Source organism: Symsagittifera roscoffensis, chromosome 4, assembly GCF_963678635.1.
Source record: "Symsagittifera roscoffensis chromosome 4, txSymRosc1.1, whole genome shotgun sequence".
Lineage (NCBI taxonomy): Eukaryota > Metazoa > Xenacoelomorpha > Acoela > Convolutidae > Symsagittifera > Symsagittifera roscoffensis.
Window position 1 is genome coordinate 47,790,861 of NC_087065.1, and position 17,526 is coordinate 47,808,386.

Sequence of the window (17,526 nt, forward strand, 5' to 3'; positions counted from 1 at the left end):
TTTAAATTTTCGTTGATTTTCGATTTTGAAAACATTAACTCTTTAAGCAATTTTTTGATTTGTTACAGCGATCGAATTGTAAATGCCCGACCTGATGATTTGTCCGCCTCCTTGTTTTCAGTGCTTTTGCGTTCTTTCTTGTCCTTGCTTGACCCTTTCAGGATCCGACTAGACTTGTTTGAGCCTGAAGAGGATACAGAATCCAATCCAGAATCTAGTGAAACTCTGGACGCATTCTGCGGCAATCCAAGAAGAACATCCTGGCATCCTTAAAAACAAATTAGTTATAATTTATAAAATTTGAATTGCAATCCTACAAAGAACCATATGCAGAACTAAGAGACTTCTAAGGTGAATCAAAAGACCGTCATACCTAGCAACTGTATCTTCAAGTTTCCAGTAAGAGGATCCGCTTTGCGGTACAGATTTGAATCTGGTGGCAGAGTTGCGCCTTGAGCTGCAATCTGAGTTATGTCTACCGTGGGAATCGGGGCTGTGTGCCCATATTCAACTATTTGCAATTCAAACTCCCTCTTTTCCAAACTGTACTTCAAAATAGCAAGTTTCCTTTCACATTCAGCCACCCGCTCTTTCGTCTCGTTCATTGCTTTCTTGTCTGCATTTGGCAACTTCATCATGTTCCTTGCTCCTTCAGCAATCCTCCATTCTACGCATATGCGGTGTTTGATATCCTCGATTCTTTCGTTTAACGACTGAGAACCAATTTCATCTCCTAAATAGAAAAAAACAGGGTAACTTTGTGCGTTTTCAAAAGCTTTAAAATTTTGCCGATCTATCGACGTCTTACCCCTGCCTGCTTTCGCATTTTCATTTCGAACCCTCGCGATGCTCATTTTGATCAGTTCGATTTTCGTCTTGCTCTCTTTCAGCATATCTTCAGTTTCGAATAACTCCTGCTTCTTGTTGAACTTCTTGAACTGGCTAATCAAATTCTCAGTTCCTAAAACGGAGAAAACATGACTGCCGTTCAGTTTGTATGATTCTAACTTGCATTTTCTTAACTATTGATACAAACTTTATAACTTAGAGTAACTAGGGATACAAACAACACATAGGCAAAATTGCAGAGGCCAAGCAAAACATAGATAATAGTTGCTGTTTTTACAAACAGTTTGCAAAAAATGAAAATTAGCTCTAGAGAAATCGATCCTTGAAAACAAATAGTCCAGACTGGGGGATTGAATCTAAGTCTGCCGCGCCCAAATCGAAGCATTCACCACATCCGCTTTTTGCACGCTTGTTTTCATACATGTTTTAATAATAAATACCAGACCGAGTCGATTGCTATTAAAAAAAAAACGGATAATGCACATATCAAAACAGGGATAGCCGGTTGGTGTTCATTTAGCACATGATGTTCCGACCACTTCAATGGCAGAATAATTTTTTGATTTCATAAAAAAAAACTTTATCGCCAAGGAAGAGCTAAATGAAGCTTTCAAAATTAGTTTTCTTCAAACTTCAAAGTGGATTTGCTCGACACTGGGAAGATCTATTTGAAAATTTCATATTGCCGTTCAATTCACACGACTGAGAGGGCTTTAAAATGATATATCACTCGAGCCATTCGGACGATTATATGGTGTAACTGATTTTGTAGGGAAAACGAAAAAAAATAAAACACGCCAGAAGACAAAGTTCTTCTCCATTTTCAAATCTTCTAGGTGAAATAACCATACATTCCACGTTTCAAGCGCACCATTCCTAATTTGACCATCTTTTGAACAAATTTCTCCTTATCATGGTAAACCTAGCGTAGTTCAATTTAACGTACATACCTCGCCTAACGTCTTGCTCGATTTCAAGTTTTCTTCTTAAATTTTTAAGTCGTTCATCTTCGTCCTCATCAACAAGTTCTCGACCAGAGCTTCTACGCTGCTCTTCGAAATCAGAATTTTTACTACCGCTTCCACTGTATTCAACGCCATGCAAATTGGCTCCATTATTTGTCGGCCGATGTTTGGCGCCATTCACTCTGGAGTGGATATGATCGATTTCGTCTCCGCTGCTGTTAGGGTCTTGAGTTATGGAAGCAGATGATTGATCCATGCTGAATTTGGAATCCACTAAAAATAATCCAAATTATTATTAACATTTCATGCTGTTTTTTTCACAACCGGTATTCTAATGCAAAACTATGTCACCATCAGATGCGAAGATTTTGTCGTTAATTAGGGTCAATTGGCGCTGAACTTCATCGGCCCTCATCCTGGAGTCGCGCAATGAGTTATCAGTTATCTGACTCCGATTGCCGTATTGCGCGTATGCCTAACAAAAATCAAAACGAATTTTACAGCTTTCCAGGCGAGCTCCAATACAACTACCCCTATATTACTTACTCCTTCCATTTTCTGGTACGCCTGCTGTATTTTGAGCTCTTTGTACCATTCATTTGTAAGTTCTGTTTTCCACTCTTTCAACTTTTTTATGCTGAGAGGATCACTGAGATCCAACCTACTGGGGTCTATTAAGAACTCGTTTCTGCTTAAGTCCTGAAACCGAAAAATGATTTTCAACTGTTTCAAAATATATGAAAAAGACATTCAAAATTTTTCAAAAACCTACCTTCATAGAAAGACTGTGCCCGACAGCTACACTCATTTCATTTCTAAAAAACGTTAATAGTCGTTATGGGGTCGTTATAATAATAAAACGTTAATAGGGTTATGTTCTATAGACCTGCTTCTTTTTCAGTTCAGATCAGTTCATTCTGATCATATAGGCGATTTTTGGTCTCTCTCGATCAGCTTGGGCCGTATCGTATTCCTTTTCAATTATTAGTTTCGAAATAATTGATTCCAGTTTTTCTCCAAAAATTGTCCAGTTTATTTTTAAAATTTTTCGTTATTTTAGAGTTTATGACTTCACTTGGCAGTGCGTTCAAGTCTCTTGCTGCTCGAATTGTAAAGTAATGTTTCCGTACTTTTAGACTGGCCTTCTTTTTACAAAAAAAAATCTTAACTTTTCCCCATGACAGTCCCTCCAGCATTACAGTCCCCCAGCTAAGACAGCCACAAAAAAATCAAAGAACGGGGTGTTATGAAATGTGTTACTAGTACTAGGCGGTGGGCTAGAAGGGAACGACCCCAAACCTTAGTTCTTGTTTAGAAGTACGGTACCTCTTTTCTGAATCCTATTCAACAGGCTCGGTCCCGCTAAATCTTCTTGAAGTATTTCAAGAGATTAAGAACAAAAAATGTTAGATTTACGACGAGAGTTATAGCATATATATCAATTCACTGGTTGAAAAAACAGCAAAATTTCATGTTACAGAGGCGTACTGGCGCTTCGTAACACTGCCGAAGCATCGCACACATAGTATTGCACATACGAAAGCCACTGTCGGAAATAACGCCGAAACAAAACTATATCACTCGGTTGATGTTTACTTGGAGGAAACCAAGTTAAAGTTATCGTTTAACACAAAGGCGAAGTCTCACTTCGCATACACAAGCAAAAATATGACCGATAACGCTACTGGGGAAAACTGATGAGTCAAACTTTGAGTCTACAAAATTTCTTAAGCCACGCACGCCAATTATGAGTCTACATAATTGCTAAAGGACGCAAGCCAATGACATATTAGCAGCACCAGTCATTTTGAAAAAAAAGAAATTTACCAACTAAGATACCTCAATAAATAGAGCGGACGCATTTCAGCTAGCGTAGGAAAAAGTTCATGAAAAACAAGCGGCCCTTCACAGGTTCGAACCCTCTTATTTAGATGCGGTCTCCTTCCCTCCCTCTAAGCTACACATCCATGATACCTTGAAGCTAAATTGCTATTTGTAACATAACGGAGGCTCCTTTTTCAAAACATTTTACGGCGGCTCTGTGACATTCGACCAGAATGGCGCCAATATGCATGGCGACTTCGAAATTTTATTCTGCCCGTAGACTGGAAAGATTGGCAGTTTTAGCAGTACAAATCGAACGAATGGTCAGTTTGCCGTGACGTAATAAAATTTAATAATTCGTTCTGAAACAAAGACACGTCACGACCTTCGAAATTTCGCTACAACTGAAAATGAGAGAAAAATCAGAACGACGATTGTCGCGAATAGAAAAATACGGACAGATTTTCGTGAAGACACAGCGATACTGACGACTGAAATAACAATACAAGCTGTCCGAATTGTAACGATTGTAGCTGTACAATCATTACCGAAGACTTCCCGAGAATTAGGAAGGGTATTGGGGCGATTTTACCACCCTTCCGGAAGGACGATAAGACCGCTCTTCGTCCGCATTCCAGAATCCGTAAGGGTCTCGGGGAGGAAACTCTAACTCCATTTTTGTAACTTTTAACTACCTGGAATGTCCTGAGTTGAATTTAATTAACACCGATTTCATTTTCAGAGTATGAGAAGCTAGGAGTTGATGGAAAAGGTTGATCCATCTCCGATGGATAAGATGATTTTCATCTACTGAATAAAAACAATCGTAATATAATAAATAAGTAAAAGCCTTGTTTTAAGGAGTGACCTCGTGGTCTGGGGATACTGAGACCCAGCCATGAGCTCATTTGCATGTAACTAAGAAAGCTTTTGCATGTAACTAAGTTAATATGAGAGTTCTGGCCGATAGCCCAAAACGGTAGCGATTTTGTCGAACCGATGTTAAAAGGACCACACAAAGAACTGGCTTTGGTAGAGACAGTTAAAAGCTTGTAGAGCTGTGTTTAGACGCTAGCCAGTCGTTTTACAACCTAGCTTTATTTTCCGGCGATATATACTTCCGGGCGAATGTTACACTCCTTTTGCAAAACATTTTTCTATGTCTTCTGTGATCGCTCTTCGTCATGTATTCGGCTGTTCTGTTTTTTACCGATCAATATCAAATATGTCGTTTTTTAGCGACTCTGAGAAACAACAGGGGTATTTTAAAAAATATATTCTTCGGTATTCTACCCTAATTTGTTGGATTTTTGACCTATTTTATTGGGTTTTTGCTAAATTTCGAATTGCTACTTGAGAAATGGCACAGACTCCACGGACAGCCCCGTCGATGTCCTCGTTGAACACAAATCCGGTTCAATGTCATTAATGTAGTACTACGTCGGTGTTTCTTAGCGAACGTCCGTGCAACGGCTAATCCGGAAGTAAATGAATATCGAAATGTAAGTTACTTTTCAAATTCAAAATTAAAACGCGCTGAAGTAGTTACAATTTTTCATTTACAGAGGAATAGGAAAAGATGTTTATTTACAACACAAAAAATTTAAAAAACCTGTCAGACATTCTGGTTTTAAAAAATGTTCGTTAATAAGCCTGATGTGTAGCTTCTGTCAGACGTGCAGCATTTCCTCGCTGGACTTGTAGACTGAGTCTTTGTCTGACAAAGCAGTTTGACCGCTTTTCGTTGGTATTCTCGGCAATTCTTCTCGATACTTCTCTGATGAACTTCAAACTGCTGTCGCCAATTCCTCCAAGGCATTCCATTGCCTAAGGCTCGAAAATAAGGCAGGTCTGGATAATGTGATCGCTTTCGGTTTTCAGCCTCGCTGGCAATTGCTGGACCTTCGTTAGTGGCAAGTCTCTGATGCGAATTCGCTAAGCGATTTACGCACGTAAAATCCCATGCCACTACTTTCCCTTATTTCCAGGACGATAAAGTGACACCATCAGGACGAATTCCGTTTTTCCTCAACAAGCCCAATGGTTCCAGTGTTGAAGGCAGGCCGGCGGCCGACAACAATAGCTTAATAAGGATATTACAATTGTTATGTCTTCGGAAAGGTGCTGCGATTTTTGAGCAAATGAGTGCGAATGCGCCATCGGTGTCACAGAAAGAGACGCAGACACACTTGAAAGTGCTCGCAATGGGGGCACCGAGTCTGTAACCAGTGGCAACGCAAAATTCATCAATGGTTAAATCCAGCTGTAACGTTGACGATGGTAGATTGTCTATCCAATCTCCTGAACCAATACACGCACATCCCAGAAGACGACCTTTGTCTTGGTCATTACACAGGGCTAGCAAGGACGAAAACTTCTTCCTGTATACGGGAGAGGTCCAGTTGCTCTGTTTGGCTGAATCGTCAGTAAGAATTACTGCACAAGAGGCTTTGTTCAACCAGATGTCGAGGGCTGACGCAAAACTATCAGTTGCGCACTGGGGGTGTAAGAGGACAGATAACTGCTGTGTGGAGACGAAGGAAGAGAGGAAGGCACTCGTAGCAATATCGCAGGGAGTCTGTATGCCGAAGCCTGCCATTCTCGTTGGCAGTGCCATCTGTGACCATTGATTGGTGGCAAAGGCGACATTCGTAATCTTCTCGAATTCTGTTCAGATGGTTTCTGTGATAGTTACAGAGGAGGTTTGTTTGGTTTTGTACAAAATAAGATTTTAATCAGTTATTATCGAGTGGTCATCAAATAAATATGGAAAGTTCTACGTTTTTCTGATTGTCCAGGGTTTCCTCGTTTTCATCACACAAAACAGCGAAGAGCTTTCCAGCTCTGTTGCTATAAACGTGTCATGTAATCTTGACAACGGTATCCAAAAAGTTTCAGCCGCTCGAGATTCATTTGTCTTAATGTCATTATCGTTAATTAATGATGACAGTTCTGAGGCATTATCTCCTTGAAACACTTTGAGTTTCCCGCACTCTTCCTTTTCTTGAAAAAGTGTTTCAACCCACGACTTGGCTGCATACGTTTGAGCGCTTTGACCAGTATTTTCGAGCATTGATGTATGTACAAAACTCCAAAATTTTCGGAGTGATAGCCCCGAGAAAATTTTTTGTTTTTGTTAAAATTTTCCGACCTTCTGGTTTATAATAATAATAATAAAACAGAATTTAGGATACATCCATGGGAGTTAGCTCCCGAATCAAGTTTATGAGATCAATCATATTTTAGTTTAATGAGTTTAGTTTTTTGAAGTTTAAGCATCTTGTGCATCCGCAGTTGATTCTCCAGGTGCAGGTATCGACTTCATTGTAGATTTTCTCGTAGAATTGCCAGTACACTCTTGATATTTTTGGTTTGAACGAGTCACTTAATAGGACTTCATATTTCAGGTGATCGTGAAATATGTTTGCCAGGCTGCAGGCGCGTTGCCAGAAATCAGTTTCGCATTTATGAAGTCGAAAGTTCTTCGCGTTGAAACGTCTTGTTGTTTTCGGTCGATTTGATTCAGTGATTTCTATAAATCGCCACCATTCCAGGTCGGTCTTTCCTCTTGGAATGTTCGCGAACAAAAGTAGTACATGCATTTCTTGGTAAAGAGACAAGGGAAGAATTTGAAGCGTGGTTAACCTCGATTTATAAGGAATTTGTTTATTAACAAGTATCCATTTCGTTGCTCTCTGTTGCACTTTTTCTAAGGTGGCAAGATCTTCCTTTGAGGGTTTCCAGACTGATGATGCATAGCTAACGATAGGTACTACATAGCTTTTATATGCATTTTTCCTGTTGTTCATGGTTGTGGCAGGTGATAAGTTTCTTTTGATGCCGTATAGGGCCTTCAGTGCTTTGCTCGCACGATTGTTTGCATGAGAAGTCCAGTTAAGATTTTTTGACATTATCATTCCAAGATCTTTAAGTTCGTTAGGCTGTTCGAATTTGTACGAGAATATACTTAGGTTGCACTCGCCCTTAATTACTAGTGTTTTGCTCTCGGTCATATTGAGGCGCATTTCATTGGTTTCACACCACTTCCAGACTTTCTAATATCGATGTGCAGGGTAGTCGGGTCGGTGCCCATAATTTTATAGTCATCCGCATAGCCGTAGCACGATGACATGACACATTTTGGCAAGTCGTTGATGTATACTAAGAAAAGGAGTGGCCTTCGAATAGATCCTTGCGGCACTCCACTATAAATTGGCAGTTGGCTTGAGACCGAGCTGCCGATGCGTACTGTTTGGGTTCGACCGGTCAGGTAACTTTTGATTAGATCCAGTATTGGGCCTGTTATTCCAGCTCTGCTGAGTTTTTCGATCGTTATATTGTGATTGACTTTGTCGAAAGCCTTCAGTAAGTCGAGGTAAAATGACGCTAGGAAGTGGCAGTTGCTATTGTCAAAGTTCACAAACATTTTGTGCAGGTATTCGGTTAGGTTTGTTATAGATGAGCGTCTTTGCCGAAAACCGTGTTGAGATTGGGACAATACGGTGGATAGGATTGGGTACATTCTGTCGAAAATAAGTTTCTCGAGGACTTTGGATACTGCTACGAGGAGGCTGATCGGCCTGTAATTATCTACCATTTGTTTGTTCCCTTCTTTGAATATGGGGATTATTTCGCTTGTTTTCCAGAATGATGGGGAAAGAGCATTTGTTTGCAATTGTGTTTAATAAGAGATGCAGTGACTTTGGTAGGGAGTCTGATAATTTTTTCAGAAGGTTGTTCCCCATACGGTCAAGTCCTTTGGCCTTGCTCTCGTCCAGCGATTAGAGAACGAGTTGTATTTCTAGTTCTGAGAAATGAATCATCGACAGCTTGGGCTGTCCCTCTGTGAGAGTATAATCGTAGTGATTCTTACTAAAAACGGATTGGAAGTACTGATTAAATAATTCGGCTTTTTCGATATCGGTATTAGCTGACTTATCGTCAAGAAATACTTCAGTTGGGATTGAGCTTGTTTTCATGATAGTTTTGAGGTATTTTTGGACGTTTGAGAAGATTCCAGACTTGAAAATTTCTGTTTCATGATTGCATTGGTCAGCTGAGAGCGATAAGGACAATTCAGTTTGTAACTGCTGGATCTTTAGGGTATTTGTTTTACTTTGGCGTCTGAGAGTTTCTACTTTTTTCATGAGGTTTGAGCTCGTAGGAGAAACCCAGGGCGCTAGATGTTTCCTATGTTGGGTTGTTCGGGGTATTTGTTTGACTATAATACCGTAGATCCAATTATATCACTGATCTACCAGGAGATCAACGTTGCTGTAGCAGTATGGGTTGAAGTGGTGCTCTCGCACATATTCGTTGATTTCGTTCCAGTTGGCTTTTTTGAAGGCAAAGCCTGAAAAGTCGTACTTTTGGGAGGTTAGAGGGACTCTTTCGGGATTCATTTTGTGATTCATATGTAACTTTGAGCCGTAAGGTGGGTGATCTGAGGTGAAGTCGTTTTTGAGCCGATTGTCCATGTATACGTCTAGTATGATATCAGGATTGTTGCAGAGCAGGATATCCAGGCTCTTTCCAGTATCGGTTATGATGAATTGTTCCAGGTTTAATTCCTGGAAGTTGTCTAGGATGCTTTGTTCGTACTCGCATTTTGATGAGAGTGATTTCCAATTTGTACACGAGAAGTTGATATCTCCAACAATGACAAGATTTTGTATGCCTTGCTCGCGTTGTGTTGCTTTTATTAAGTTCAGCAATGATTTAAGTTGATCTAGTGACCATCGGTATGGGCTATACACAGGGGCACAATATATACAGCAGACAAGTATTGGTACAGATATCTTGAGTTGAACCATTACGCAGTCTTGCATGCCTGTATCAATGCGGTTATGTGGTATGTTGGCGTTGATGCCAATTAGAACTTCTCCGTGTTTTGATAGACCGGCTTTTGAAGTTCTTTCAGATCGATAGAGTTCAAATTGAGGCAAGAATATGGAGTTGTCTGTTATGTCGTTGGTTAACCATGTTTCGGTTAGGCAAAGTAGTTGGTATTGACAGCTTGTGTTTATCCATTTGCGAAGTTTGATCTTCGATTGTAGTCGAGTATGCTTCGGACGTTGTAGATGAGTAGGCTAGGAAAGAGTTCTAGTCAATTGGAGATTGAGTTCTCCGTTTTTTCGGTTGCAACTGCTGTCCATCTGTTTTCTATTTTCTGGTAGAGTTTTCCATCGCGGATGCGCAGGTTTTGTTTATCGATGTTTTCGTTTATGAGCTCCCGCCGTTTTTGCAGTGCTTGATTTTCGAGTTTTGCTTCATCCACTGATAGCTCGCGGCTGACAAACACAGGTTTGTCATATGTTTTTAGGCGGCAAGCGGATGATAGTATTAGTCGTTTCTGCCAAATTGGGACTTTTACCAGTATGGTTCGGTCCTTGCCTTCCTGTCGTTGACCCATCCGGAACAGATCAACTATCTCTGGCACAATTTGCATGTGCTCCACGATTTCTTTTACTTGTTGGAGGTCATTTTCTTGTCTTTTTCTTTAATCTTTGTCGTTTAGTTCAGGGATGCCGCGGATGCGGATTCCGTTTTGATTTTCTTGTTTCGGCGTTGCGTTTATCGGTACCTTGGTTTTTGCTTCTGATTTGATCTCATTTGGCTTCATTGTGGTTTGGGAGAACAGCGTTTTAATCTCCTGTACGTTCTTTCTGAGTTCGTCCATATCCTCTTCAATCTTCTTGAATTGCTTCGGCGAGGTTTGTTCAGCGTCACTGACTGCTTTTCGGAGTCTCTCATATCCGTTGGAATCCACACATCTGTTGCAGAGTAGAGCAATGTTTTTTCCAAGTGTCGTAATACCATTGATTGCTGAATCGCTTAGGCTGGTACAGCTTTTCGTCAGGTGCATTTTGCAATTACACACGATGCAACAGAATGTATCTTCATTCTTTTTGATTTTTTGATGGCAAGTTTCGCATACGGAATCAGTGGTCATTTCACGATTTCGTGTCATATTTGTTTGGTGAGGACTCCGAGTCAAAAAACTCAAAGAGTACACTCATTTATATACTAATGTAGTAAAACTTCTTTGGTAAGTGGCAAATAAAATTCAACTGATTAACACTCGTGCTTTTGAAGAACAAGTAATAATAAGTTTTCATTTGTTAAGAACTCCCGCACAAAAATTGTATATCAAAATTTTTGTATTAGATCTTAAGGAATCAACTTATCACAATGTGACATTCGACCAGAAATATGATTTGATCCCTTTAAACTTCCACGGTGAAAAAAAAGCTTTTAATCTTTAACTTCCCTGATGCAATAAGTTTTTTTTTGGTTAATAAGAGCATAGCGCTACTTGCATTTAAACCTTTTTCTAACAAAAACACTGATTCTCAGTAGGATCAACAACATTCAAGAACGTTAACGAATCAATTTTGAGATTCCTATTCTTCACTTGTGGCATTACTGTTGGGTCCTTAAAAAACAACAATCTTTAAATTTTTAATGTGCATAAAATGTCTTAATGGCTACTTCACCATTGATTATTACTGAAACATACATTTTTCGAATTTTAGGCGATGTTCACTTCACTGGATTTATTATTTGACACCTCTAATTTTTCCTTAGCTCAAGAAAGTTTTAGATATTTTTAAAACTAAACAAAGTCTCCGATGCTACGATACTTAAGTTTTGATTTCCGAAATTTGATTTTTTTGAACTTTTTTCAACCATATTTTCCAATATTCTAATTCTCCAAATAATAACAAAAAGGAATGTTTGGATTTTTGATGTAAGCATTCTGCATCATCCCACGAGCTGCTTTTTATCAGCGCCGTCACAGATTATGATGCAAATTACGTACAAAATTTCAGCTCGTCAGCTTTTCCTTTTGTTCAAGTGCTATTGCTACTTTCACTTAAGTTGTAACATTCGCCCGGAAGATACATATCGACGGAAAATAAAACTAAGTCCTAAGACGACTGGCTAACGTCTAAACAGAGCTTTATATGCTTTCGCCGTCTCTACCAAGCCAGTACTTTCGGTGGTCTTTCTAACATCGGGTCGACAAAAAACGTTACTGCTTTCCGCTTCGGTCAAAACACTCAAATTAACTTAATTACATGCAGAAATAGTGAGCTCATGGCTGGGTCTCAGCATCCCCAGACCACGAGGTCACTCCTAAAAACAAGGCTACTACTACTTATTGAATTATTATTGTTTTTGTTCAGTAGATAAAAATCATCATCTCCATCGAAGATGGATCAACCCTTTCCCCCAACTCCTAGCTTCTCATCCTAGTAAAATGATTTTAGATGTTAATTAAATTCAAATCAGGACATGACAGGGAATATAAAAGTTTATATAAGTCGATAAAAGTTTCAGTTCCGAGACCCCTCCGGATTCTTGAATCCGGATAAATAAGGCCCTTATCTTCTTTCCGGAAGGTTGGTATTCCATCCTTCACCGTTGTTCGCAACGGCCTTGCAACTATTGTAGCGACACAATAGTTGCAACTCGGAACGGTCTCTGCTATTCCTGCAATCTGCTGTTGTCTCTCAATCACGATTTCCGTTGTTATCGTCAGCGCAACTATCGTTGTTGTGTTGCTTTTCAGCTTTTTTGCCAAAGTGGCCGTTTTTGACTTTTCTGAGAATTGTTACGTCATCACTTCGAAAATTTAAAATTTAGGAATTTCCGCATCCTTCAGCCTTCACGATTTGTCCAATCTGTCGAATAACGTTCTTATTCCTTCTAAATCGCCAATTCGGAAGGTTCGCTGCTAAAAACTCGAAATCGCCGAATCTGCATTTTGATCCATTCTGGTCGAATGTCACATACTCCCCGGGCAGTCCGGTCAATGTCCTCATTGAATCTCGCAATGTTCGTAAAATAGGTACAGTGTCATCGAACAGAATTTACAAAATGCACGAAATTACTTTTATCCACGTCATATCGACTCACTGCAGAATATAAATGGCATCATACTACATCACTATAGCCTCTTCAAATTCTTTCATTAATCTGCACATTGAGGATATGACCTAAGATAAAAACATATTTTGCGACTTCCAATGTCAATGTCTTGATTAAAAACTTTTTCTCCTAGATTTAAAAGATGTTGGTTTGCAGGACAGTCCTGCCAACCAACAAGCTAAAATTATCCTACCATGCTTCTTCCCTTCGGAAATCTCGCTTGTTATTGTCCTGAATATTAAAACTAAGAAACTCTGTGGTCAGAAAGAACAATGAAACAATCTCCCTCTTCGAGAGATTACCCAAGCCTTTCATGTCACCACAAAGTGATCAGTTCTCCTAGCTAATTAAAAACAGTCATGCAGGCTGGAATATTTAAATATACTCCTTCACTCAAGCCTTTCTAAATAAATAGTAAGGAAGGGTCTCTAAAGCCACTCAACTAAAATCAAAATGTAAATTTATAAATGCAACAATTTCAAAACTCAACTAAATGTTTCAGTTTTCAATTACGACTTGGTTGCTTGGTTTCTCACTTGAGTTTCTTCACACACATAAAACAATTCTGAGTTTTAACTTTTTCTTCATCACTCCTTTGTTTTCTTCTTTTTCCGTCGTTTAGAAGTTCTAAAATTTCTAAATTCTTCTAATTTCGTCTCTTTTTGCATCTCGTTTTTCGGCCATTCGTCAATGTTCCATCACTTCCTCCTGTGATAATGACTATGCACTCTCAGTTTCTGTGTCCTGCAACACGTCGTTAGCTATCCTGACGCTGTTGGAAGCCGTCCTCCAACACTTCTGCTCTTCTACCCTCTGTTTGCAACAAGGTAGGGGATCCACGTTGGACTCGCTATTTCTCTCCAAATCTTCCTTCAACATCTCTGTCTTCTCCTTTCCACTACGTTCACTTGTCCTTGAAATTCTTTTCACAGCGGTGGTCACTGCATTCCGATGAGTAACGAGAGCTCGCTTGAAAGCTCCTGCTCCAATGTCCAGCTGATATTCACTGTACACTCTGCCGTGATTCGACATATGCTTTTTAGCATATTCGTACAACCATGCAGTCATGTTAGCTCTGAACCATGGCATCAATCGTTTTCTTGCCCATATCTTCTTCACTTCCATCGGAATGTTGAGAATTTTGCACATTGTCTCAAAAAGATCTAAATCTTTTAGACAATCCAATTTCCGCAACTGTTCTCTCGTTGGCGCTTCCTGTCTATTGTTCTCTCTTACATGAGCTTCCAGCCATCGTATCGCCATCATAACTCCCACTATCACTATTGTTATGGGCTGTGATGAGTCTGGTAAACCCATGGAGAGCAGCTCTCCAGAGTCCCAGATCAACATCAGATTACCACGCTTGGGATACCTCCAGGTCTTCAGCAAGCAGTGGCAAGGAAACTCGTCATGTGTCAACATGATGCTCCTCCAATTACGTTTTCCCGAAGCTTCCAGTAATGGTTCCACTTCCATCATCACTCGGTGGACTTCATCATTCTCGTCTACTGTATTGTAATCTGTGACAGTTGATCCTCTCTGTTTCTGTCTCTCAAAGTCACTGAAGTTCCCGCTCACGTATCCCATGAACTTCTTTCCTAGTATTGATTCCAACTCTTCCTTGGTCCTCTCTGGAACTTCTGAGAACATCTTACATAGCAACTCGTAAGATTTCTCGAATATTCTCGCCAGTCTCACACACTTCGGCACTGAAAAGGCTTGATCCACGATCGTTCTCGTACTCTTTACATCCACGGCTACAAAATGTACCGGGTATCTACTCTTGCCCATTGGAGCCAATGTCGAACCCACCAAATATCGTGCTCCTGATGGTCTACAATAAGTCTCACTGTGTCTGATGTTCATTTCCGTCTCGATCGCTTCCCCCCATTTTCCTATGTATTTCTGCTCGGTTTGCAGAACTCCTGGGAATACTTCCACACTGATGGCAGTGACCATCTCATGTCTCTGTTCCAGATTCAATAGAATCACGACATTCCCAAACAATATCGTCAACTGCTTGTGTTGTCTCTCTAGGGTTTTCACACAATCCAGACCTCCACACACGTGACCTTTTAGTCCACAGACTTCCGCCAGACAGCTACCAGGTTTAACCCAGTCTTCTGGTCCCCAGCCAGGCAACTCCACTTTGTCTTCCCCGTTTCTCCTAGAGGCTGTTATCATCACATTATATATGATGTTAAGGTCACGCAGGTTACAGTCTGCATTCAGTTCCCTCTGCACGTCTTGTGTCGCCCGTAATATCGAGTCAGCGTTGGGACTAGGACACCATGATGGCCTCATCAATTCCCACACTGCCATCAAGCTCGTTCTCAGTAATTCATCGGAGAATCCCAACCCAAACTCCACTCTTTTGTCGGATTTTGGTACGGAAGGTGCAGTCACCTCTTCTTCCAAGACCAGTCCCAATTTGGCCTGTGGATTGTTAATGCTCTTAATCGTCACAATTCTGGACGTCCAGAATCTTAGTAACACCGCCTGCTCGTAATCGAAGAAGCAATCGCGCGTATGTCTTCACTCAGGAAAGGGTTGTACGCTATCCCTATGATTCCGGATACGTAGCTATACGATTTCTTCTTGATCGGTCCACAGTATTCACTGGACTTCGGCAGTGCCCCCATAGATTCTTCAGTGAGTCTCAGCTCCTTGTTTGAGAATCTCCTGATTTCGTCTATCTTTCTCATGGGTTCTAATTCCTAGGGTTCTTTCATGTTCACCCTCATCGGTTTGCTTTGCTGCATATCCAGCAGTGCTAGCAAGAGTAAGGCTTTCGCTCGCTCATCGCCTTCCCTCAGCATCTTAACACAAGTGTTCAATGCAGGTACTGAAATCTGCTCTATCATGAATCGAATGAAACAGAGAGCGCCTCTCCGTTTCGCACACGCTACTGCTGCTCTCTCTTGGACTATCAGATCCCTCAGGTTCGTCATAAGGGAAACTTTCTCTTCTTTTGACCTCTTCCTTTCTTCTGAATCATACTCTTCGCGAGTTAGTCCCATCATGCACCAGGCAAACCTCAGTTGTAACTCTGTTCTTACGTAAGGTACTGCCACGAGAGCGTGTATTCTTGGCGTAGTCCTCATCTCTTCTTCGAAGTACCTTAGTACCACTGCTTTCCATGGAAGGCTCACCAACTGCTCCATCGTTTCTGCCTGTATCTCAGACGACGCTAAAGTCCCGCACGCCTTCTGCTTGAGGGTGGTGCCTTGCAACCTTGTCTCTAGATAACCCTCCATGGCACCTTTGTCTTCCAGAGCCATCACGTACCCTCTAGCCGAGTTTCGGTATTCCAACATTTCCATGTATCCACCTTCAGGTTCATCTATCGACACAGCCTCCGATACTGTCAGTCGGTTGTATTCTACTGGTACTAGTTGTCCTGCGACATTTCCCTTTCCGTGATTCATGGGAGATGGCTTAAAGTCTTTCATTGTGCTCTCCCCACATTGGCTGAGTATTTCCATTTCTAAGGTTGCTCCAGTCAGAGTGCGGTCACTCCTTTTGGATTTATAACCTGTTGACTTCATTCCCGCATGAGAACGGGTGGCACCATCGCTATATCAGTCAACATTTTATCTGTGCCAGGCAATTGATAATCACCTTGTCCCAATTCCATGACCTCCTCGACTCGTTTCCTTTTCGCTTAGTTTACAGCTTTCATCGATATCTCCGAATCCACCTTCCTCTTTCCGACTCACCTCGGTATCACTCTGCTGCCTAACTTCATTTTCATCGCATTGATCTTATCAATCACCAATTTTGATCGCATCGTCCCTCTCCTGGTTCTTGACATTTACACCACCTCTCCTTTATCGTCCTGCGGTGTCATCTTGATGGGAGAATTCGCTTCACTTTCATCAGTGGCCGAGTCGATCAACAACTCATTCAGTCTTCCTTCACACTCATCAAGCTTGTCAAGGACTTCTCTCATCAAGGGTTGGTTGAGACCCGTTTTCAGAATGGACTGGGTCCCATAGCTCTGAACTACTGTCCAGACTTCTTCCATGAACGCCACTCTGTCCAATTTGCATCCCGTCCTACTCTCGTGGTCTCGATGATGTACTTCCCATTCTTCTTCGGGCAGCGTTCCCAAGAAAGGTACTCTGGCGACGCTAAAGATGCTCCTCCTGTCGATGCCCTGTCGTCTTCCCCACCAGCTTGACTTGCATATTGTTGCATGGGTTCTTCGGTTTGACGGCTCCCTCCCTGTCCGTCATCTCCTTCTGACCTATCTCTGTTTGAGCTCGAGGGTCCTTGTTCATCATTGTCGGCTCCTTCCGGAAACTTCGGTATTATCAATACACCGGCCGATCTATCTTCCTCTTCTCCATGGACCACTTTGATTTCCTCGCAGCCGAAGGGTGCTAGGAAGGTTCTCGCCTGCAGTGTTCCTCCCACTTTCAACTCCGGTTTCACTTTAGTCAGGATCAAGGAGGCTTCAGGCAGTTCGGTCCTGCCTCTCATCTTCATCGGAGCTAAGCCTAATCCCGTCCATTCCTCGTCAAATCTTCCAGGCTTGGGAGTCGCGGCGTTGCTTATTCGCCTTCTCGTCGCTTGATCCGTATATGCAAATCGTGTGTATTGTAACACGGCGGCATTTCTCCCTACAAAGTATGGATCCATCGTTCCCACGAAATTCCCCACTCTCCTTTCATTGGTTTCGAATGCTCTCAACCTAGTAGTTTGTACCGCGGAGACTGCTCCGAGCAACATCCTTCTTATCAAAGGGAATTCAGGGATTGCCTCCGGCAGCTTCTCATAATCACCCCAGTCCTTCGTCTTTTCTCTCACTTCATGATATGCTGCAGTGAGACGAGGCACTCTGGTTATTTCACCATTCGTTTTATCATAGGGTCTCAGATTCCAAAGCTTCGGAAAAACTTCGATGTGTCCTCTTTCTACTTCTCCCATGCGATCACGGAAGTGATCGTCA

General features: G+C 41.3%; 1 protein-coding gene across 1 annotated transcript in view; it reads right to left on the minus strand.

Moving 5' to 3' along the window:
• Positions 1 to 17,526, minus strand: part of LOC134843703 (serine/threonine-protein kinase N2-like) — a 234,593-nt gene that overhangs the window by 13,218 nt on the left and 203,849 nt on the right. The window contains exons 2-8 of the mRNA XM_063859940.1: positions 2,587 to 2,632; positions 2,361 to 2,513; positions 2,166 to 2,289; positions 1,800 to 2,087; positions 809 to 961; positions 374 to 733; positions 92 to 268 (exon numbers count right to left, since the gene is read on the minus strand). Coding sequence (XP_063716010.1) covers positions 92 to 268; positions 374 to 733; positions 809 to 961; positions 1,800 to 2,087; positions 2,166 to 2,289; positions 2,361 to 2,513; positions 2,587 to 2,622 — 1,291 coding nt within the window. The 5' untranslated portion in view covers positions 2,623 to 2,632. The remainder of the gene's footprint in view (positions 1 to 91; positions 269 to 373; positions 734 to 808; positions 962 to 1,799; positions 2,088 to 2,165; positions 2,290 to 2,360; positions 2,514 to 2,586; positions 2,633 to 17,526) is intronic.